Source organism: Lissotriton vulgaris, chromosome 10 (assembly GCF_964263255.1).
Source record: "Lissotriton vulgaris chromosome 10, aLisVul1.2, whole genome shotgun sequence".
Lineage (NCBI taxonomy): Eukaryota > Metazoa > Chordata > Amphibia > Caudata > Salamandridae > Lissotriton > Lissotriton vulgaris.
Genome location: NC_141698.1, coordinates 470,363,740 through 470,387,007, shown reverse-complemented (window position 1 = coordinate 470,387,007; position 23,268 = coordinate 470,363,740). Strand labels below are relative to the sequence as shown.

At 46.9% G+C, this 23,268-nt stretch overlaps 1 protein-coding gene across 1 annotated transcript in view; it reads left to right on the top strand.

Annotated features, from left to right (window-relative positions):
• The window catches only part of LOC147685416 (syntaxin-binding protein 4-like), a 1,262,048-nt gene that overhangs the window by 524,378 nt on the left and 714,402 nt on the right, over positions 1–23,268 (top strand). The window contains exons 9-10 of the mRNA XM_086939784.1: positions 11,951–12,057; positions 20,018–20,168. Of these exons, the coding sequence (XP_086795910.1) occupies positions 11,951–12,057; positions 20,018–20,168 (258 nt within the window). The remainder of the gene's footprint in view (positions 1–11,950; positions 12,058–20,017; positions 20,169–23,268) is intronic.

Here is a 23,268-nt window from a genome sequence, read left to right as displayed (position 1 = left end):
AGGTGTTTAATGGCATCGGGTGCCTAAGAGGTTGATGTGATTTCTTCTGTTTGACTCCTTCTTGTTTCCCCTATCCACAATCATCAGTGTCCCTGGAATCTGTTCAGATATAGGAAGCTGGCCCACCCTCAGCAAATCCCATCCAATAAGGCACCCTTTGATAAGAAAGTCTAGTTTCTCCTCAATTACCCCCATTCTGTTATTCAGTGGTTCAAACAAACTATGGACCACTTTCTCCAGTTTTGCAAAAAACATCCCCACTAAGACCCTCCCTGGAGTGTTTTCCCAGGTGTGAAGGCACTGCAAGCATAGGTTCTTGAACAGTTTTATTCACTCTTGATGCCCTCAGGAACTTTGGTATCTTTTTCCCTCCAGTCTTCTTTCTTTTGACAACCGGTTCAACTGCAGTGTCATTAGATGCTGGAGAGTCAGATTGGGGTAGTGAATTGAGTGATGCAGGCACAGACACACTGGGATTGGGGGTTGCACATGACTCAACACCCTCAGGTTCTATCGGTTGTGCAGATGACAGGGATTGCAACAGGGGTCCATTTCTCCTTTCTTCTTCCAGGAAAAGATGTGACTTCCATTTCCATGGATAGAACGTTTGCAGCTCTAGCCAGGAAGCAGTCTAGGGTGTTTAATATCTCCCCCTGTAAATTACGCTGCAGCTTTATGATTACCCATTATGTTAATGTCTGCTGTCTCGGGAGTATAGCTGGTCTTTCAGAGTTTTCGTCCCAGGATTGCACCTGACTGCATTCAACTCGGCTTAGAAGGGGGGCCGAGGCCAGCCTGTAGCAGGCTCCAACGGGCATGGATGGGCCTGACTTTGGCCCAGGCTTGTCCCGGGCGGGTCCCTGTGCGCGCCCCATGCCGCATGAACATGGTGCGATTTTGAGTGCGCGAGGCACCAGAGGGAGTCGGGAGTTGTACTCCTCCCCAGCGGAAAGTGTCTTGGCTTCTCCCCAGCTACACACAACCACCAGCAGGTTTCTGGTGAGTTGCTAGATGTCACTTGAGCAGTGCTTATGAGATACATTATGATTTGGAGACAGGTTTTTGACTTTCACAAAATTGACCTTTGATGTGCAAAACGCGAGCCCGGCTAAAGGTTATGCCATGACAAAATAAGTCATTATACTAAAGTTTGTGTGTAGGGCAAAGGGAGGACTCAGAAGTAGAAGAGAGTGTCAATAGAGTGTTTAGCACAAAAGATTTATTGGTATTGAATGGGAAAGATGATGATAAATTGTGAAAGAAACACATTTGCTTAGTGAGAATTGGAGGGGTGGAAATCCATATGTACGCTGATTCGGGTTCTCCTTATTTGTATGGAAAACCAAATTTGTGAACCACGTTGGAGAGCAACTACTTCCAAAATGTTAGACTGGAAGGCTTTTCTGGTAAAAGGATTGAGATGTTAGGGTACAGGTCATTGCTCTTCAGATTTAAGAATAGGGAAAGTCAAGGGAAATTGTATATTGCTAGGAGAGGACCATCTGTATTGGGATGGCATGATCAGGGCAACCATGGAATTATGTTAAATCCCAATTTTTCGGAACCTGTAATGGTGGTAGATGATGGATGAGAAATAGGCAAGGCTTTGTTGAAGAAATTTAAAAACGTGTTTTCCAGACAAATTGGGAATCAAATTAATTTTGAACATTGCAATGCTCTTAAAGAGATGTCACAATCTGAAATTAAACACAGCAAGGAATATTCCTGTATTGTTAAGAGATGAAGTAGAGAAAGAACTTGACAAATTATTAAATAAGGGTATCATAAATGAAATAGAGGCACGGGAATGGTAGTCTCTGGTTGTGATCGCCAGAAGCAGCAATTGGAAGATTAGGCTATGCATCGACTTATGCTATCTCAACATCATTATTGTAATAGACAAATTTCCATTGCCTACAATCTCTGCGATGCTTGCCTTGTGGATGGTGAGGTTGGTTTACATCTTTGACTCTATCTGCAGCATACCATCAAATTTCCATACAAAAGGACAGTATATAATACCCTGCATTCATCATGCCATGGGATGTTTTTAGTAGAAAAGAGTGCTCTTTGGGTTGGCCTCTGTTGCTGCCGTTTTTCAGAGATTCGTGCATCAACTTCTAGGCAAGGTGAAAATGTGAAATGCTTCCAAGATGACATTTTGGTATATGAAAAATCTAAACATGACCTTGAATAGTGTGTTAGAGATTCTTAATGACAGGAAACTTACTGTTTAATTTTCGAAATGCAAAGTCGCGTAGAGTTCCGGTTTATATCTAGCCATGTTTTGAGTGAGAAGTGAATCTCCCCCAATCCAGAATTAATTGAGGCCATTAGTAAAACACAAGCACTTTCTAGCAAAAAGGGATTAAGATCATTTAAAGTCTCTAATGCAGTTTTATGCCAAGTTTGTAAAAGGGTTTTCCAGCAGAATTTACAATGAGATGCAATTATTAAAAAACAAGTGTAAATTTTGTTGGACTCCAGTGTGCCAACGAGAATTTGAGGCAATTAAAAGTGTTACTGCTATTGCTCCAGCCCTCAAAAATGTTGATCCGGATCTTGAGAATGTTGTTACTGTTGATGCAAGTAACAAAGGGCTGGGGGGATAGTTGCCACAAAGGGATGCCAAGGTACAAAAAGAAATCATTGATTTTGCCTCAAGAGTCTTGTCATCTATTTTTTTTTATTGCACAGAGTAAGGAAATACAATTTACAGAGCTTCTGGCCCACAACCCCTCCAGGGCCGGCCGCGACACAGTCAGTGACCTTAAGCTCTTTACAGGTCGTACACAGCCTCAGGGCCGACAACCCGGGGGTCCGGCGGCGCATAGGTGCGTCTGAATTCCATAATGCAGTACAGATCTTACAAGTGGGCGACTGCCCGTCTTTCTGTGCGTTTTTCAATTTTCGCCCTTCACACCAACCCCTGAACCCCCTCAAAACAATCCCCCCCCCACTAATCTTGCCTATAGCCTTTACCCAAGTACCTCACACCTTCTAGCGTAGCCAGCTCTGCAATGTCTGTGTTCGTTCCCCGTTCCTGCCTCCAAACGTGACCAACCCATTGATGGCAAAGGGGCCTCGAATGGGGGGGATTTAATCTTGGACCACGCGGGTTATACCCCTGCTAGTGAAGAAATCGGACAGTGTGCGGTCTACCCCGTAAATATCCCCCCCATGGAACCCCTACTCCCCCTGTCCTCCCCCCTTGTGCCTCATACTCCCCCGTTATCCTCCCCTCCTGGTGTCAGTATCCTAGTCTAGCTCGTGTTTGGGATCTACGGCTGCCCCCGAGGGGGTGCTGTCTGTGGTGTCCTCGCTCTCTGTCTGCCGACCCTGCAAGTAAGTCCTATAAAGGACCCAGAAGTTCTTCGGGCGGGATTTCGGGGGCAACAGCTCACTGTATGCCTCTGTCTGTGTGGAGCAGTATAGCATGTCTCACGCCCATCTAGCCTTGGTAGGAAAAGGGCCCCGCATCCAGCACTGAGCTACCACTCTTCTCGCCAACAGCATCCCCATGTCCGTGAGACTGCGTATCGCCCCCGGGAGTCTTTTTGAGTTGCCTATTAGTGCCAGCCCCGGGTCCATGTCCAAGTCGACTTCCAGAATCCTGCTCATTTCGGAAAAAATGTCCAGCCAAAATCTATGTATCCCCGGACAACCCCACGCCAAATGCAAGAAGTCAGCGTCCGCCGCTCTGCAACGCTCACAGTGCGCCTCCGGGCGCAGCCCGTATCTATGAAGCCGTGCTGGGGTGTAGTACACTCTTTGAAGGAAATTAAAGTGTATGAGTCAGTGTTTTCCATTTAGAGAGATACGCTAAGTGCTTTCGCAGCAGTAGCTCCACGTCGAGTCATCTAGCGAGGTGCCTAGGTCCCTCCACCACTCCAAACGATCTTTCATGAGTTGGTGTTCCCCCCTGGGATCTCGCTATCCCATAAAGGTTCGACAAAAGTTTCTTGGAGTCCTTATGTGTGAACACATAAGTTAGTTCCGGCATGTCCGGAGGCTCCGACATATCCGGACCCAGGAGTTCGGCGAGGGCTCTCCGAGTTCTGTGGAAGTGGAACCTCTGGAGTGGCGGAGGGTCAACTCCGTTCCCCCGCGCCTGGTCCCAGGTTTTAGCCGTGCCATCGAGGAAGAGGTCTCCCGCCTTGTTCAATCCCAATTTAGCAAGTTCCCGTGTGGTCGCTTTGTCCGCCATGGGAGGGAGCCAGCGCATCCACTCAATCGGCTCTCCAGTGAATATATCAATGCTCCTCCCTGGCGAAACAGGAGTGAGTGCCACGCGTGATTGGTGGAAGATATGGAATCCAAAATCCCCGTCCAGCGATCCTGCGGTTGGCAGAACATGGCCGGGAGCGGTATAGGGTGCGCGAATAATCGTTCGAGTCGGACATGCGGGATTAGCGGATTGCCATGTGTCCAGGTATGTAGATGAGATGCCTGGGCAGCCCTGTAGTACAATTCCAGATCCGGCGCCGCCAGCCCCCCCAATTTGTATGGGAGGGTGAGCGTAGTCCATTTGACTCGCGGCTGTTTGCCTGCCCACGCCAATTTGATCAGCAGACTAGTTAGACGATGGAAGAAGGATTTAGCGAGCACTATCGGTAGAGCGTTGAACAGGAATAGAAACCGTGGTAGCACTACCATCTTCATCAGGGCTATGTGGCCCATCAGCGTTAGAGGCAGTTTACACCATATTTCTATCTCGTCCTCGAGCCTACTGACCGCACGTCCATAGTTCTGACCCAGGAGCAGGTCCGGGTCCGTATGTATCTGGATCCCCAGATATCTAATCGGTTCCTCCGTCCATTGTACGTGGAACTCCGTCTCCACCCGAGTCGTCACAAGAGTCAGGGGTAGCACCACAGATTTCGCCCAGTTAACCCTGAGCCCCGATAGCGCGCCGAATCGGACCACCTCTCTCAAGAGTGGGGGTAGTGAGACAGCCGGATTGTGGGCGTATAGCAAGGTGTCGTCCGCGTACATAGATACGACCAGCTTGTATGTGGGAAACCTAACTCCCTTGTGACTATGATACTCTCCTAGGGCACAGGCGAGGGGTTCTGCAGCTAGCGCGTATAGTAAAGGGGACAGAGGGCATCCCTGGCGGGTGCCTCTCCCTATGAACAAGGGGGGGATACCGCATTGCCTATCCGGACCCTAGCCGCCGGGCCATCATAGAGCGCGCCAATCATTTGGATAAAGGGTTCGCCCAGGCCCATTCTCCGTAATACCTGTAGAAGGAATGGCCACTCTACGGAGTACAACGCCTTCTCCATGTCTAAAAAAAGCGCTACCGCTGGCGTGTCCTGCTTCACGTGTTGGATGGCTCCCAAGACAGTTCTGATATTATAAGTCAAATTTCTGGATGGAATGAATCCCACCTGTTCAGGGGCTACTAAATCCGGGGCTAGGAGTGCCAGTCTGTTCGCAAGTACTTTCGCGTATAGTTTGGTGTCAACGTTTAGCAGCGAGATCGGGCGATATGAGCTACAGTCGACATGTGGCTTACCCGGCTTATGAATGGTAACTATCATTGCCTCCCTCATGGAGCTAGTCATGGTACCCTGAACCCCTATGTCGTCTAGGAGGGCGTGGATGTGCGGCAGTAGCTGTTCCTGGAACGCTTTGTAGAAATCGACAGAGAGGCCATCCATGCCTGGCGCACTACCCGATCTCATGGAGGCTAGTGCTTCTCTAATTTCGTCCAGCTGGATGGGGCACATCAGGAATTCCCTGTCTGAGTGAGGGAGAAATGGGAGCTGTATATGTTCTAAATAATCACATCTTTCGTCAGTCAGATCTCCGCTTTTGGAGGAATAGAGCTCCGCATAGTAGTCCCGAAAGACCGCCGCCATCTCCGCCTCATCCGACACCCTATCCCCGCTTGCGTTCTTTATATCAGGAATATGTGCCTTTCTCCTCTGGCCTTTGACAATGTTAGCTAGGACTGCGCCCGGTCTCTCTCCCTCTCCGTAAGTGCGCGCCGTGGCATATTTGCCCAGGTGCAGTACCTCTCTGTCGGCCACCTCATGGTATTCCCTCAGTAGACGCTCCGTTTCTTCCTCCACGGAGTCGTCCGGGTGGGAGTGAAGTCTTTGTTCGAGAGCGTGCAATTGCCGCTCAAGGTCAGCCAGAGTGGCTCTGGTAGTCTTTAAGACACTAGAGTGTTTGGACATCGCTATCCCTCTAATATAGACTTTGAATGCCTCCCACACCGTTTGGAAGTCTTCAACCGAGCCCACGTTTGTCTCAAAGAACACCTCGATTGCCTCCGCCAATTCCCCGCGGAAAATCGGATCCAGCAAGGAATACGGCGGGAAGCGCCAGGTAAACGGAGCGTAACCCTTCACTGGGGTCTCCAGGGTTAACAGAATGGGGGAGTGGTCCGAGAGGGTGCGGGGGAGAACCTTGCAGCACTTAATCAGGCGGACTGTACTCGCGGTGGCAAACCAGTAATCTATCCTTGTATGTATGTTGTGAAACGCTGAGTAATGTGTAAAACCACTCTTCCCGTCGTTCCTGCTCCGCCACACATCTAACATGTCCAGCATCACCAGCTTCGCGGAGAGTGACTGCGCGGCTGCGGAGGGCCGCCGGGGGGGACCCGAGGACCTATCTAAGTCAGGATTTAACGTCAAGTTAAAGTCCCCACCCCATAATACGTGCGAGTTGTTATGGTTGGAGATCTCGGTGGTCAGGGAGTCAAAAAATACAGGAGAGTCAAAGTTGGGGCCATAGGTGTTGACCACTAGCAAGTCCATCCCCCTCCCTGTGCAGGACGCCAGGACATACCTCCCCTCTGGGTCGACCCGAATGGCTTGCAGTTGAAATCCAGATTTCGGGTTAATCCAGGTGAGGACGCCCCGCGCGTGAGTGGTAAACCCCGCCTCCGCTATGTTATCCGCTAAACTCCTGGTGTGTAGCATGTTACTGGTGAGCGGTAGATGTGTTTCTTGTAGTAGTGCGATATCAATATTGTGGCGTCTAAGATAGCAGAGAACCTTTCTAAGTTTCCTGTGATCGTTCAGCCCCCTCACATTCCATGTCAAAGCGTGTATCAACCCAGGGCGCTCATCCGCCCTTCGAACCTCCCCCTCCGCCATCAGGGTACCACCCGGGGAGCATCATCATAGGCAAGTGACTTGAACAGACTAACGAGCAGGCAATCAGACAGTCGCAGCAGATGCATTGATTTCTTTGAGGCAAGGCACATTGAAACAGAACATAACAATTGTAACCCTCCCATTGTCTCATAATGGCAACCATGTCTTCCCCCCCCTCCACCCACAGCCGACCAACCCCAACTTGGCCTAGCATGATACGAATGACCTCCCCCCTCCCTGTTTCCCCCAAACCAAAACCATAGGGTCCAGCCGGAACCCTGTGTGCGATCAGCTCTAGGGCAGAGGTCACCAAGAGAACTGTAGAAAGCATTTAACCAAAACCAACATGCGCCATCAGGCACCCCACCATATCACCTCTATCAGTAATCCTACCACAGCATTCCGTAACAGAATCAGTAATCACAACCAGTGTCCCCGTCAGTCAAAACCTGCCGCCCCCGCCCCACCACCCCACTCATTGAAAAAACAATGCAGACCAGGGGGAAAGAACTGCCAGCTCCCAACAGGCTCCTGAAAACTGGTAAGTCAGAGTGAGCGAGTGGGGTACTCAAGTGGCACCAAGTTCAAACAGGCCCCCATATATAGGAACAATCTCACCATGTGATGAAGTCCATGCTCACTCCCAATGCTTCGACAGCTCACCCCGTCTGCACAGTTCGTCTCGTTGTGAGGACCCCCGAGCAAGACTGGAGGCTCGTTACCTCTCAGTGGCGGAGCGCCGGCCCGGTACCAACTGGACGAGTCCCAAGAGGCCGAGCCGTTATTCTTGATCCTCCAGACCACTGGAGGGGGCCGGGTCGTCTGGTCTACCCCTCGGGCTGTTGCGCCGCTCTCTCGCCCAGGATTTCAGCGCCTTTTGAAGATCCTCCTGTACTCGAGCAGTGAAGTCAGGGTATAGGGATATGTTGGATCCCTCAAATTGTAGCTGGCCTTTCTGCCGTGCGACTCTCAGCGCTGAGTCCCTGTCGCGGTAGTTTAGGAGTTTCGCTTTTATGGGCCTGGGGGAGGCTCCCGGTGGTGGACGTGGTCCCAAAGAGCAGTGCGCCCTCTCCACTATGAACATGTCTGAGAATACACCTTCCCCCAGCAGGCTGGTCAGCAACTTCTCCACAAATAGCTCCATTTTGCCCGTTTGGGTCGTCTCCGGTACCCCCGTGATTCGTATGTTGGACCTCCTAGAGCGCGCTTCCAAATCCTCGGACTTGTCCTGTATGACCTGCAGCAACTTCGCCATGTGTTTGCGGTCCTTATCAAGTTCCAATTGCCCTTCTTCCACTTCTGTGAGCCGTCTTTCAGACATGTCAAGGCGTTCTGCGTGTTTGTCGACCCTTTCCGACATCCTGTCCATGCAGAAGGTGAGGGCGTCAATCTTAGTCCTAATCGACACCATACTCTCCTGTAGGCCCTTCTCCATGGTGACCAGCAGGTCCTTTATGCCGGCGTAGATAGAGCCCTCCTGCGCCGCAGAGGCCTGCCCACTGTCCGCTTCTCCCGAGTCCACAGGCTTGGTGCGACGCTGCTCAAAGGGGAGTTTTGACTGTTTCGCGTCCCCTTTCCCCATCTTGCCTCTCGGCTGCTCCTTCGGGCCTCCTCTTGTCCTGCTGGCCCCGGGGGGAGGTGTCTGTCACGGTGGCCGCAACTCCTTAGTGTGGGGGGGATCTCCAGGACTCTCCAGCTCGACCCCCCACGTGTTCGCAACCCCAGCTGGGAATAGAGGGAAGCCGCTAGTCGAACCCTTCTAGGCTCTTCGGGACCGTCACCGTCCCCACGCCCCCTGCCTATCCACCGACAAGGGGGGGGGATCCAAAGTGTACACCAGGCTGTAGACCAGGTCCGCGCTGCGGGGCGCCTGTCTCGAAGCTTCCCACCACCCCGGCCGGGGCAAAAATGGTCCAGGGCAACAGTGCGTCCCCCCCTGCGGCCTCCTCTTGACTCGGGGCGCAGCCTCTGCTGTGTTGCCGCCGACCTGGGCGCCTCCTCAGGCCAGGCGCATATCACCACTGGGCGTAGGGAAGTATACTGTTGTTGGCCCCTGGGGGGGGGGGCAGATAGCGCGCCCCAGCTGATGCGGGCAAGCAGATACAATAGGAAGTGGCCTGGGGCCTGCCCAGCTCTGGGCTCAGCCACGTGTGCAGAGATGCGGCACACTGCCCCCTCCGAGGCCAAAGTAATCTGCAGCGCAGGGGGGGTTAATAGAGATCTTCCGCGGCCCCCCGGCGCTCCTTCATGCAGTTTGCAGCCTTACCCGACTTCACCAGCCGATTACCCCGGGGCCGGGAAGCGGGCTCGTGACGTCACCTGGGCTGCCGACAGCGCCCGCGCCGCACGTCTTATCACGCAGCTCGGGAGGCAGGACTGCTCGAGGCCGCGGCTTCGCGGCCCTCCGCCTCGGCTGCTCCACTTGCAGTATCTGGTGCTCTACGGCCTCGCCCGGGCTCCAACGCCAGCGCCGGGGGTGTCAGCGGCAGGCGGGGGCGAAGCGGCGATCCTGGCAGACGTCCTGCGCTGTGGGGGAAAGGATAACTGAAGGATTATTGACGCGACTTGGCGGAGCTGCCGGCAAGCTCCGCCCCCGAGTCTTGTCATCTATTAAAGAAAGGTTTTCTGTTATAGAAATCGAAACATTGGCATGGGTATGAGCATTGGAACATTTTTGACCTTTCATATGGGGTGAAGCATGTATTGTGATGACCGATCACAAATCCATCATTAAATTGTGGACCACCGAGGGCATGTTCAGAGCTTCAGTGAGAATCGCAAGAATGTCAATGAGGCTCGAGGCAAAAGTTATTTTACAGATGATTTTTCTGTCTATGATGCCTTTGGCCATAAAGGAATGCGAAGACTCTAAATGGAAGGATTTTGAGATAGCTTACATTTTGGATCAAAGATTATCTTGAATATGAAGAAGAATGGATTGAGGAATACGTTAGTGATCCCGTATTGCTGAAATTGGTGGAGGACACTAGATCAGGTTAGCCAAATAAATGTGAACTAACTGCAAATCTGAGACATTATTGGGAAGTAAAAGGTGAACTGGCCGTCGAAGATAACATAGTAAGAAGATGAGAAAAAGTAGTTCCTCCAAATAGTTTAAAGAAAAAAACTGGTCAATCTGTGCCATGAAGCACACGCTGGAACTGTTAAGACTAAACAAAAAGTATAAAAGTGGTTTTGGTGGCCTTGATTAGACTTGTTTGTGGAAAGAAGGCCGAGGGATTGTTTTGCCTGTGCCAATGCTGATAAATCCCTAAGAACATTAAAACCCAGTATGTGTTAACCCATTGTTCTGCGTGGTCGATGGGAAACCGAGGCTATAGATAGCATGGGCCACATAGGAGAGAGGCGAAAGTATTTGATTGCCTTGATTGATATATTTTCGAGATGACCTACCATTAAAATGTGGAAATGGTTGATTCTGATGTTATTTTGAGGATTTTAGATGAGGTTTGCCTTAATGAGGGCCTTCCCAGACAATGAATATGTGACAATGGTGAGCAATTCATGTCTGGTAAGGCACAGGATTATTTTGCCAAGGTGGGGATTAAGCAATAAACCACATCTTTATATAATCACAATGGTAACGGAATGATAGAACGCTTCAATAGGGTAATTAAAAACGTGGTGTAATTGGCTGTGAAGAACAAGGAAGACTGGGAAGTTCAAGTGGTGGAAACTGTTTGGGCATACAGCACAGTTATTCATGATGCTTTGGGTGTTTCACATTTTGAAGTTATGAGAGGTAGGGACGCAAAGACGAAAGCTAAATTTGAAGGGCTTTTGCGTTCTGTCAAAACTGATATATCCATGGAGGACATCAGGAGGAAAGTAGAGGATACTCATTTAAAATATAAGGAGCAATACTATTTGAAGACAAACACTAATGATACCAATGTGGAAGTTGGCATGATGGTCAAGGGGAGGAAACTTTGGAAAGTTAAGATGGGTCAGAGGCGATTTACTGAACTTTTGAGAGTGTTGCGTAATGCCCTCATGTTAAGTTTGGAATTTAAAAAGGATTGCTGTTAGTAACCATGAAATAGAAAGAAAATAAGAGTCTGATAAGCAAGGATTAAGCGTAGACTGGGATGATGGTGAAGGAAGTGTAGAAGTAAGTAAGGGAGGTAATGAAGGAGATGTGAGTGCAGAAGTAGGACGTGCAGGAGAAGGAAGTGCTGACATGCAAGGTATGGAAGAAAGTGTAACAGCAGTACTGAGGAAAAGTGTGTGAAATCCACTGAGGTTAATGTTGAAACTTAGAAAAGTGGGAAACGAGCGAGGAGCAAACCTAAATGGTTATCTGATTATGAATATGATGAAGTAAGTGAATAGATTTTTTTTAGCATTTCATTGTTCTTTGAGTTATATATATTGTTTATTTGATATATATATATATATATATATTTACATATCTATCTGTGTATATATATATATATATATATATATATATATATATATATATATTTATATATATATACACATATATATATATATTTATAGTATTATATATATTTTCTGTAAACTTGTATTCTTAATGTGTAATTTAAGAACCCTGCAATTTCTATTCTTCTATTTGTATTTCTTCTTAAAGGGGAAAGATGTGTTATGTTCTAATGTCATCCTATAAATATGTTTGCTCGTACCACTCCTTTGTAACAGGGAATTCTAGATTGTTAAACAGAGAGCTACTGAGGAGCCGCCGAGCAAGAGGCAGGAGAAGGTGTGCTGCTTTGTGCCTTCTTATTGGTGTTCCAGTGAGGATTAATAGTGTTTTACTTTACAGTACTGCCATCCTTTTTTCTGTTATACTCCAGGATGGACGCCTGCGCCCCGGTGACCAGCTTATTGCCATCAACCGGGAGTCTCTGGTGGGCAGTACCAATGAGGAGGCCAAACGAGTCCTGGCAAAGAACCGGTTCCGGTAAGGAGTGTGTAACCATAAAGGGACTTTGAGTGGGGCACTGTAGAGGTGTGTAGTTGCACAAAATGGATGGTCATCTCCATGGAAACCTTAGCCATTCTGAACACATCCCTGTGGCCTGCAGATAGTGATGGCATTAAATGCTGCGTTGGTAAGGGCATGCGTTTGCAATGTTATATATTTCGTTATCACTGCACGCTAAGGTTTTGCTTGAAAGAGAAACTTTGTCTATATTATGGCAAGATCACCTGAACGAGGTTCAGCCAGTTGAAGCTTAGTGTTTTAGACTGCGTTAAGGTAAAGGGTTTCAAATGTTAGAACATGCACCCCTCCCTGGGCCCTGGCGTGCCGTGTGCTTTCCCCGGACTGCATTATTTACTTGCCTGGATATGCTCAGGGGTGACAAGCAGCATTCTACAAAGTCACCTTACATTATATTACTTGGCTAGCGCTGAAGATGTATTGCTACCAGGTAAAACACAGCCTCAATGTTTTCACAAGATGACTGATTTCCTCTGGATGGTCAGTGACCTCGCAGTTAACATATCCTGGTGACATCCAAGTAGGTGCTTATTTGACATTTCCGCTTCGAATTTACCACTGGACTAAAAAGTAACATGGTATTTAAAAGAAACAGTTAGTTATAGATTCCTTACCTTAGAATTAACCCCAAGTGTTAGACTGGAACCGGAAAGTTTTTCGTCAGCAGTACAACTGCGCGTTGGAAGGTGGCGCTGGTCGACTCTGCATTTGTCATTGGCGTCGTGGTTGCCAGAATGACGTCCCAGTAGCTACAAAGACGACACCCTCGCGCGCTGATGTCAGTTCTTTCTTTTTCTGCACCAGCAAGCGCAGATCTGGAGAGAGCAGTACCACCAGTCACTTTTTTAATTACTTTTTCTCGACTTTTGTTGACATCGTTTTTAAGTGCATCGACTCCTGGTGCACGAGGGATGCCTGACTTCAAGGTTTGCGGGTCCTGTAGCTGATTGATGTCAGTGACAGATCCACACCACTTGTCCCTATTCTGCCTGGAGCGCGACCACGACTCCAAGTCGTGCTCCGACTGCCGGACCATGAATCCGAAGCCTTTGCGGGAGCGGTCCCGAAAGCTTTTCGAGGCCCGTCAGTCAGCTCCCCGGCCCTCAATGTCTCAATCGCGTAGGAGGTCGAGGGACCGGTCGCGGAGCTACCATCATTCTTCTTCCAAGTCTTCGCACTTGCGGTCAGGTAAGTCGAAGCACAAGAAGAAGTCGAAGAAGCATTGTCGCTCTTCGACTTCTCCCCATCCGTTGGCCGACACGACGAGGGATGCAGGTGGTGCCCCTCCTGCAGCTCCGCATGTGTCCCCAGCCAACATCGACCCCGGCCTCCACCTCGATGTAAACACTGAGCCAGACTGGTGCCGACGGGTACTTTTGTGCCTCTGTTCTACCCTAGCTCTTTGAGACCAGATTGGCAGCCAGAGGAGGGTGAGGGGGACTGGGAGGGGCCTGGGGACCCTTTAAGTGACCAGTTAGGCTATGAACTGGACTGGAGAGAGGAACTGGGGGAAGCCAGTGGTCTGATTACCTCACCAGATCTTGGCATGTTGTCTCCTACTATCATGGGTCCGGAAGAGGGAGTGTCTTATGCAGTGATGTTGCGTAGAGCAACAAAGGCTCTCAGCCTCGAGCTACCTACAGTGGCAGACTTGACTAACCTCCAGACAGAGGTGCTTCAACCAGCAGCGAGCTCTTCGGAGCCCTGCTGCTGTTTAATGAAGCCCTAACAGACATCCTTATGGGCACCTGGTCCAGGCCTAAAACAGAGGCTCCTGTGGATAGGATGATTGGCCGACGCAACAGCCCGGCCCTGTCTAAGCCTCCACCTCCAAGGGCTCTTTCCCTACCGCTCCACCTGATAGGGAATCCAAAAAGCTGGACCATCTTGGGAAGAAGATGTTATCTTCCTCCACCTTGGGACTGTGGTCGGTAAACACTGCATGTCTGTCTGTTATACCGACTCCGTGTGGGATATGGTTGCACAAGTGCTGCTTCAGTGCCCGGACAAGACCCAGGCCGTACTCTCTCTGGCAGTTGCTAAAGGGAGAGACGCAGCGAAGTTTACCATCCGCTGTGGGCTGGATACCTCCGACTCACTAGGCAGGATGATTTCCACATCAGTAGCCCTTCGATGCTACACCTGGTTGAGGTTGACTGGTTTCTCAGGGGATATCCAATCCACCCTTATGGACATGCCCTTGATGGCCTTCGCCTATTCGGTGACAATGCGCCAAAGCGCTTTGAGGACTCTCGGACTCCCTGGACTTCTCCACCACCTGCCCTGCTCAGTCTGCTTTTTGTCCCTTTCGTGGCTATGGAAGGGGTGCCCCACCACATCCCACCCAGAGCCACAGGCCAGCACAAGCTGTTCAGCCCATGCACGGCCAGGGGCGTGGGATCCACCACAGTGGATCTGGGGGACAGCGGGCGGGCCAGTCCACCACAGTCCCATCTGCAGCAGCCTCAAAACTCTCCTAATCTGACCTTTCAGGGCCACCAATCCCCAGTGGGCAGCAGGATTTGCCATCACCTCCCCCACTGGCGCACCATCAGGTCGGAAAGGTGGGCTTTGCAAATAGTCTGTAGGGGCTACTCCTTCCCCTTCAAGACTTCTCCTCCATCCATTCCACCTCAGTACCATTGCATTTCAGAGGATCATCTGGCCCTTCTCCAACAGGAAGTTTTGACACTCTTGGCCAAGGGAGCCATCAAGCGCGTTCCTGTCCCAGAAGCAGGCATTGTTGCTATTCCCTTTTACTTTCTGGTGCCCAAGAAGGACAAAGGCCTGCATCCTATCTAGGATCTCAGGGACGTCAACTACTTCCTCCAGAAGGAGAAGTTCAAAATGTTGACGCTTGCTCGGGTCCTGTCTGCCCTCGACCCTGGAGACTGGATGGTAGTGTTGGACTTGCAGTACGCTTATTTTCACATCCCCATCCAGCATGCGCACTGGAGTTACCTGCGGTTCACGGTAGGCCACGAGCATTTTCAGTTTACTGTGCTCCCCTTTGGCCTTACCAGCGCCCCTCGGGTGTTCACGAAAGTGATGGCGGTGGTCGCATCTCATCTGCACAGATCAGGGTTTCAGTCTTCTCCTATTTTTCCAACTGGCTGTTGAAGGCGGGCTTGTCCTAGGCTGTCGTCTCACCTCCAGACTATGGCCGACTTCCTGCATTCGCTGGGGTTTTCCATCAATGTGCCGAAGTCACACCTGAGTCCCTCTCAGAAGCTCCTCTTGATTGTAGCGGTTCTGACACAACGCAGTTTCGGGTCTATCCTCCCGAACACCGAGTCTGCAATATTCGGGCTATGATTCCGATCTTTCAGCCTTTATCCCGGGTTTCAGTCAGGATGACCCTCAGGCTACTGGGCCTAATGGTCTCCTGCATCCCGCTGGTGGACCATGCCAGATGGCATATCTGGGCTCTGCATTGGGACCTGAAGTTCCAGTGGGCACAACATCAGGGGAACCTGTATGATTGCGTCCAGGTCTCAGAGGGCACTGCACACCAATTGCAGTGGTGGTTAATGAACTAGGATTGGGTCAATGGCAGATTCCTCTCCCTTCCCCAACCAGAATTCACAGTGGTGACCAATGCATCACTTCTGGGATGGGGCGGCCACATGGAGAGTCATAGAACAGAGGCCTCTGGTCTCAGGTGGAGTCTGGGCTCCACATCAACCTTCTGAAGCTTCGGGCGATTTTTCTTACACTCAAAGAATTCCTTGCCTCTGTCCGGGGAGGAGTAGTACAGATGTTCGCGGACAACACCACCACCATTTGGTACTCCATCAAACATGGCGAGTGGGGTGGTGGACGCTATGTCAGGAGGCCCTCTGCCTCTGTACATGGCTGTAACATCATGGCATATCCCTGGTGGTTCAACACGTAGCAGGTTCCTTGAACATCAGGGCAGACGAACTCAGCTACAGGTGCATGATTGATTGTGGATGGCTTCTTCACTCGGAGGTGGTGCAAGTTCTCTTTCGACAGTGGGGAGAGCCTTGGCTAGATCTATTAGCCACTGAAGAGAAAACGCATTCAGTAATTCTGCGCTTTGGAATTTCTAAGGCGGCACTCGCTAGGAGACGCTTTTCGTCGCGAGTAGAGTTGCGGTGTTCTATACGGTAGGAACTTCTGTTGCTGCAGCAGGGGAAAGTTCTCCCCCCAAACCTGTCCAGGCTCCACCTCCATGTGTGGAGATTGAGCAGCGGCAGTTGACGTCATTTGGCCTGCCTCCCGAAGTCTGTGATGTTATCTTGGCAGCCAGAGGTCCCTCCACTAAGACCTTATACACCTGCTGATGAAACAAATTTGTGGCATGGTACACAGCGAGGCCCTTGTTGGATACTATTTTCTTGAGGGCATTACTCATCTTTTTCCTCCTGTTCCCTTCGTAATGCCCCAGTGGGCCTAGAACTTGGTTCATACATATCTTATGTGCGCTCCCTTTGAGCCGCTGCATAACTGTCCTCTCAGGCTTCTATCTTTGAAAACTGCCTTTCTGGTGGCCATCACCTCTGCGCGCAGGGTGAGTGAGCTACAAGCTCTTTCTTCCAAGCCTCCCTTTCAGGCTGTTCATTCGGACAAGGTTGTCCTCAGAACTAAACCTTCCTTTCTTCCCAAGGTAGTTACTTCTTTCCACATTGGCCAAACCATCACTTTGCCCACCTTCTTTCTGCCTCCACATCCTTTGAAAGAGGAAGAGAGGCTCCACCAACTGGATCCAAAACTGCGCTTTCCTTCTACTTGGTTCGCACCAAACAAGTCCGGGTGGATGACTAGTTCTTTGTTGGTTACGTGGACACCAAGAAAGGTCGGGCTGTGCACAAACAGACCATCTCCATGGGTCATTCTGTGCATCAAAGCTTGCTATTCTTTGGCAAAGAAGGAGCATCCAGTAGGACTGAGCGCCCATTCGACCTGAGCAACAGCAGCCACCACTGCTTTGGGACGGGGAGTACCCCTTACTGACATCTGTCAGGCAGCTACAGGGGCATCGCTGCACACATTCACGAAACACTACTGCCTGGGCAGCCAAGTCCGGAGAGACAGCTTCTTTGGCCGTTCTGTTCTCCAGGACTTTCTGGTGTGAGTTTAGTTTGCAGTCCACCTCCAGGGTTGGTATTGCTGTGGTATCTATTCTAAGGTAAGGAATCTATAACTAATTCTTTCAGATGAACAGGTTACTTACCTTTGGTAATGATATATCTGTAAGAAACATAGGTGAGTTATAGATTCCTTACCGCCCCACCCATCCTCCCCAGTCTGCAAACTGACTTTTAGGGTAAAGGACTTCCTTTCAGGGCCCTAGTTTTGTGCACCATTGGTCAGTGTCTTGCATGGCTTTGCGCTTCTGGGGTGGAAAGTCTTGTACAGAACTGACGTCAGTGCACAAGAGTGGCGTCTATGTAGCTACCGTGACATCATTCCGGTCACCACAATGCCAACCACAAACGCGGAGTCAACCGACGCCACCTTCCAACGCGCAGGGGTACTGGTGACAGAAAACTTTCTGGATCCAGTCTGACGCCTGGGATATATAACTAACCTATGTTTCTTACAGAGATATTGTTACCGAAGGTAAGTAACTTGTTCTACTAATGCAAGCATGGACATTGAGCCTCCAAGTTTTGTAGTTAAAAACAGTCACTAACTGGGTGAAGTGGGACCCTTGTGTTGCGGTGTCATGCACCTGCTTCACTATTCATAGCTACGCACCTGACTCCAGGAAGGGGACAGAGTTAACGGGATTGCAAGCTGGACGCTGAGAGTTCCTTTAGACCCGGAAAATTACCCAGGGTTGGAATGGTTTCCCTGGTAATTATCAAGGGGATTTGTAATGGAAGGTTGGTTGTCCCTGATAATTTCCCATTTTATCCAATCTCCAGGTGAAATGTACCAGATCAGCGTTAAATTCACGGACCATGTAATTCTAATGCTGCTTGCAAAAGGATTTAGCAATCCTGTTGGAATTAATGAAAAGTTCTTGAATGAGATAGGGTCTGAAAAACTCCTAAAAGGTTCCCCGGACCAATTGATTGTCTCCATGTGACGGATAGTCTTGACTCTGACCAAGCATATGCTCTTGACATGTTTTTTTGTGTTTATTTAACAGCCTTCTCAGCGCATTTCTAGTGAATGTTGGCACAAAGCATTCCTTCTGAATTTAAAGTATACTTTTCTGATGATAACTCCATGAGTGAACAGATATAGTTACCATATGATCCTAATTTGTTTCCAGATTGTTGGGCACCAGATGCTACTCAATTGCAGCTAAAACAGCTCAAAATGTCCCTGGTTTGGACCCTAAAAATATTTTAAATTTTTCATTAAAAAATACCATTGCCTGAAAGTGAAAAGATCTCTAATTTGTCAGGAAAGACACTTTGTTTCATCTGAATATGCGTTCAATTTGGAATGTTAATAAAGAATTAACTGAGACCATAAATCTGTCAGCTTTCTCCCAAACAAGCCGCATGGTGCCATATCGTGAAACTAGTTTACACGTAAAAATGGTCTTCAATAGAACTACATATGCTTGTTGTTTGTAACTCGTTTCTTGTGCAGCAGAATATTAAAAACATTCCTCTAGTCTTGTGTGCTAAATATGCCCCTAATTTGACTAACAATCCTCATTGCCTGAGATATCATACTGAAGGTAGTGGCAACTCTCTAAACCATTGGGCATCAGAAGAAACCAACATTTTCTGTATCCAGCTCCAGAAAGTGAATCATGCTATATTATTAAAGGGCAACCACTTTTACAGAATTTATAAGTAAAGAAACAAAAACACTAAAAAAAATGCAAAGAAAATGCAATTCTATATATTCTAAGATAGCAATTAGGAAAATATGTAATTTAAAAATACTCTTATTCAGCTCTTTTCTACTGGCCCCTTACGACGAGACTGCCATAGCATTTTATACTGCTCCCGCTCGAGCAAAAAAAAATGCAGTCAGACAACTAAAATTGCTTATTTTTCATTATATGTAAAATATCAAATTACCTTCCCTGTTACTGGAGCCTTGAGCCCTTCTTGAAGAAGCATTATGAGCACCCCTTTTTGACTAGCCCTTAAAACTGATCACTTAAAAACGATTCCTTAAATTGCCATTTTGAGACTGGTCTTTTGCAGGCACATGCCTCAAAGGAAAAACTGGTCGCAAACGGGCAGATTCTCAGAATCTGCCCCTTTGCCACCGGTATTTTTGCATTTGGGATGCATCATCCCAAATGCAAAAATTGCAATTTAAGGAATCTCTAAATTGCGATTCCTTAAATTGCGATTTCATTTAAGGAATCCCAAATTGAGATTCCTCAAATGCAATGCATTTAAGTAAGAAAAATGCGATTTTGCTAATAGGAGTAGCAAATTACCATGAAGTTGAACTTCATGGTAATTTGCAAAAACTTTGGAAAATGCACTTTTGTGCATTTTTCAAAGTTTCATGTTGCGCACTCACTTGCCCTTAGGGCACGAGTGTGCAACATTTGTGCCCAGATCAATTTCAGGGGTGCAACAGGGTGTCATTTTGACACACTTGTACCCTTAATATTGCATGAGCAATTTGCAAGTACCTACTGGTACTCACAAATTGCTCATGCAATCTCCAATTCATTCCTATGGGCATGGAGGCCCATGGGAATGAACGGAACAGCATTCCTTAATTGCGACTAGCAATTTTGCGAGTAGCAATTAAGGAATGTGTAGGAATCTCTATTTTTATAGCGATTCCTACATGCATAGGCTTTTGCGATTCCTAAATAGCGATTTCGTAAAAATCACTATTTAGGAATCGCAATTCCTTCTGTTGATGCATGTGGCAGTTGGTCCCTTAACGGTGCCCTCAATTTAATGATTTCTGCAAGTCTTTATAAGTTAGTAATTTTCTTGGTGTCTGTCTTTCGTAGGCACGACAACAGCACAGAAGTGTCCTTTATCCCAGGTCGAGGGCAGCTCCCAAGCACCCCTACCCACAACAACCTGCACTCAACATCTCAAAGACCCCTTGGAAATGGACTTGGCCCCTGCAGGCTGAAGGTCCATGTACGGTCTCCTGAGGTAAGTAGTGCTGGCGTTCATCTCACCAAAATTGTTTTCCTTCATTTAGTGTGATTTCAGTGTGATTTCAGTGTTTATAGTGGTATTCATGTACTATTAAAATGCAGTATTCATTTAGCATGCATGAAGACTATGTAGTATGCTCAAAAGCCAAAATAGGCAAATGAGGGAATACTAGTTCTGCTCAACTACCCTTCAAATACATGATGAACACTTCAATTGACTAGTAGTATTCCAAGAGAATAGTATTTGAGGCTTAGTAATATTCTGCTAGAGTTCAGTTGCAGCACTAGGGTGCAATTTCAAAAGCAAAATGAAGGCTAGTCTCATTGATTGTGACCACTAATTAAAGACCAGTGGTATTCTTTGTGAGAAATATCTTTGGACTAAGTGCAAAGATAGTGAACAGTTAAGTGGGATTGCCAGATTTCAAAGTGAATGTTAAATGAACACTGGTCCCATTCATTCTGATTAATTTATAGTAATTGTATTTATTTGACTGCTTCAACAAGGCTTCTTTAAATGATGGCTTTTGGACGAAATTTTATATGTAAATTATCTTGGGAGTCAATAATTATAATCTGCCTGTTACAAACTCATTAGTCATACATTCAGTAACCATTTTATGATTGTGGTATGTGGATTGTATGTTTGTTTTCGAATTACCCAAAAGGAACAATTGTGCAAAAATTAATTAGTCGTCAGATAGAAAAGTAATTGTTCTAATTCCTCCTGTGTCGATTGTCCACCAGACTCTACTAATGTTCTATCTTGGAAAAACAATATGCAAAACACATTTGTACAAGGTGAATATGGCACTGACTTCTAAAATGTTTTTAAGAAAATGCAGTTGGACACAAAAGTGTGTGATATGACATTTTAATGATATTCTTAGAAGCTTGCAAATTGGTAGAACATAGAATGTGACAATTGTAAACCACATTATTAGTAAAAAATGTCTGCATCACATTTGAATGGAGTAATATTCAAATTATCAGAACTGATTTTAGAGAACGGGACAGATATTAGCAGTATATATCGATCTGATGCATCTGAACCAGTAGCTATATTGGGTGTGCACCTGTTACAACGCATTTTTTACAACGCACTACTGTTACAACGCATCCATTACAACGCGGATACTGTTACAACTCATGTTTTTACAACTCATTTTTTTACAACGCAGGTACCTTTACAACGCATACCATTACAACGTAAGTATTGGTAAGTATATAGTTACTTTTTAAATGTTATATGTTTGGGGTAAAGGGGTATTTTTAGGGGTTTGGGTCAGTTTTGGGTTTTGGGGTAAAGGGGTATTTTTAGGGGTTAGGGTCAGTTTTGGGTTTTTGGCTAAAGGGGTATTTTTAGGGTTCAGGGTCAGTTTTCAGTTTTTGGCTAAAGGGGTATTTTTAGGGTTCAGGGTCAGTTTTCAGTTTTTGGGTAAAGGGGTATTTTTAGGGTTCAGGGTCAGTTTTCAGTTTTTGGGTAAAGGGGTATTTTTAGGGTTCAGGGTCAGTTTTCAGTTTTTGGGTAAAGGGGTATTTTTAGGGTTCAGGGTCAGTTTTCAGTTTTTGGGTAAAGGGGTATTTTTAGGGTTTAGGGTCAGTTTTCAGTTTTTGGGTAAAGGGGTATTTTTAGGGTTCAGGGTCAGTTTTCAGTTTTTGGGTAAAGGGGTATTTTTAGGGTTCAGGGTCAGTTTTCAGTTTTTGGGTAAAGGGGTATTTTTAGGGTTTAGGGTCAGTTTTCAGTTTTTGGGTAAAGGGGTATTTTTAGGGTTCAGGGTCAGTTTTCAGTTTTTGGGTAAAGGGGTATTTTTAGGGTTCAGGGTCAGTTTTCAGTTTTTGGGTAAAGGGGTATTTTTAGGGTTCAGGGTCAGTTTACAGTTTTTGGGTAAAGGGGAATTTTTAGGGTTCAGGGTCAGTTTACAGTTTTTGGGTAAAGGGGTATTTTTAGGGTTCAGGGTCAGTTTTCAGTTTTTGGGTAAAGGGGTATTTTTAGGGTTCAGGGTCAGTTTTCAGTTTTTGGGTAAAGGGGAATTTTTAGGGTTCAGGGTCAGTTTTCAGTTTTTGGGGTACAGGGTAAAAATAAATTAAATTTAATTTTAAATTAAATTATTTAATAGTAAATAAATTATATTAAATTACATTGCATTATTTTTGGGGTTGAGGGTCAGTTTTGAGTTTCTGGGGTACAGGGGTACAGGGTAAAAATAAAGTTATATTTTTTTAAATATTCAATAATTAATTTAAATTATATTTCATAAAATTACTTTAATTTTTTTTGGGGTTTAGGGTCAGTTTTCAGTTTCTGGGGTACAGGGGTACATGGTAAAAATAAAGTAATATTAATTTAAATTTACAATAATTATCGGAAATTAAATTATTTAAAATTACATTAAATTATATGTTTAAAATTAAGTTACTAATAAGTTACTAATATATTATTAATATTAACATATACTTACCAATACTTACGTTGTAATGGTATGCGTTGTAAAGGTACCTGCGTTGTAAAAAAATGCGTTGTAAATACATGCGTTGTTACAGTATCCGCGTTGTAAAAACCGCGTTGTAACGGTATGCGGAGTAAAAGTCCGCGTTGTAACATCATATATCCGCTATATTGATATGCAAATAATCAAAGCTCATAAAGTTTGATTTTTTTTAAATGTTTGTCTTTCATAAGTTCATTGGTTGTTAAATATCTTTTGGTCACTATTTGGGACATTGAAGTGGTGCTCCTTGCAAGGAGCCAAAAATAATTCTCTAAAATAAAATCTGAAAGTATGTATATTAAATACATATATTAACAGGTGGGAACAGTCATTTCTAGTGATTTCTGTCCTCTGCACATCCTTCAGTCAGCGTTATCCCAGTTCCATTTATCACCTTACCCCATGGACCCAAAATACTACTTCAAAACGATCATCTTGAAGCGTTTCAGCGGCAGAACCGCTTTGCTCACAACACTTTGAGACTGAGTGAGTAAGTAATATATATTAGTGCTTAGGTGATTGGCTTGTCTGTGGCGTGAGTGTGTTGCCATGGAAACTCCCCTGTTTGACAGTCATGGAAAAGGTATGCTACACAACATAACG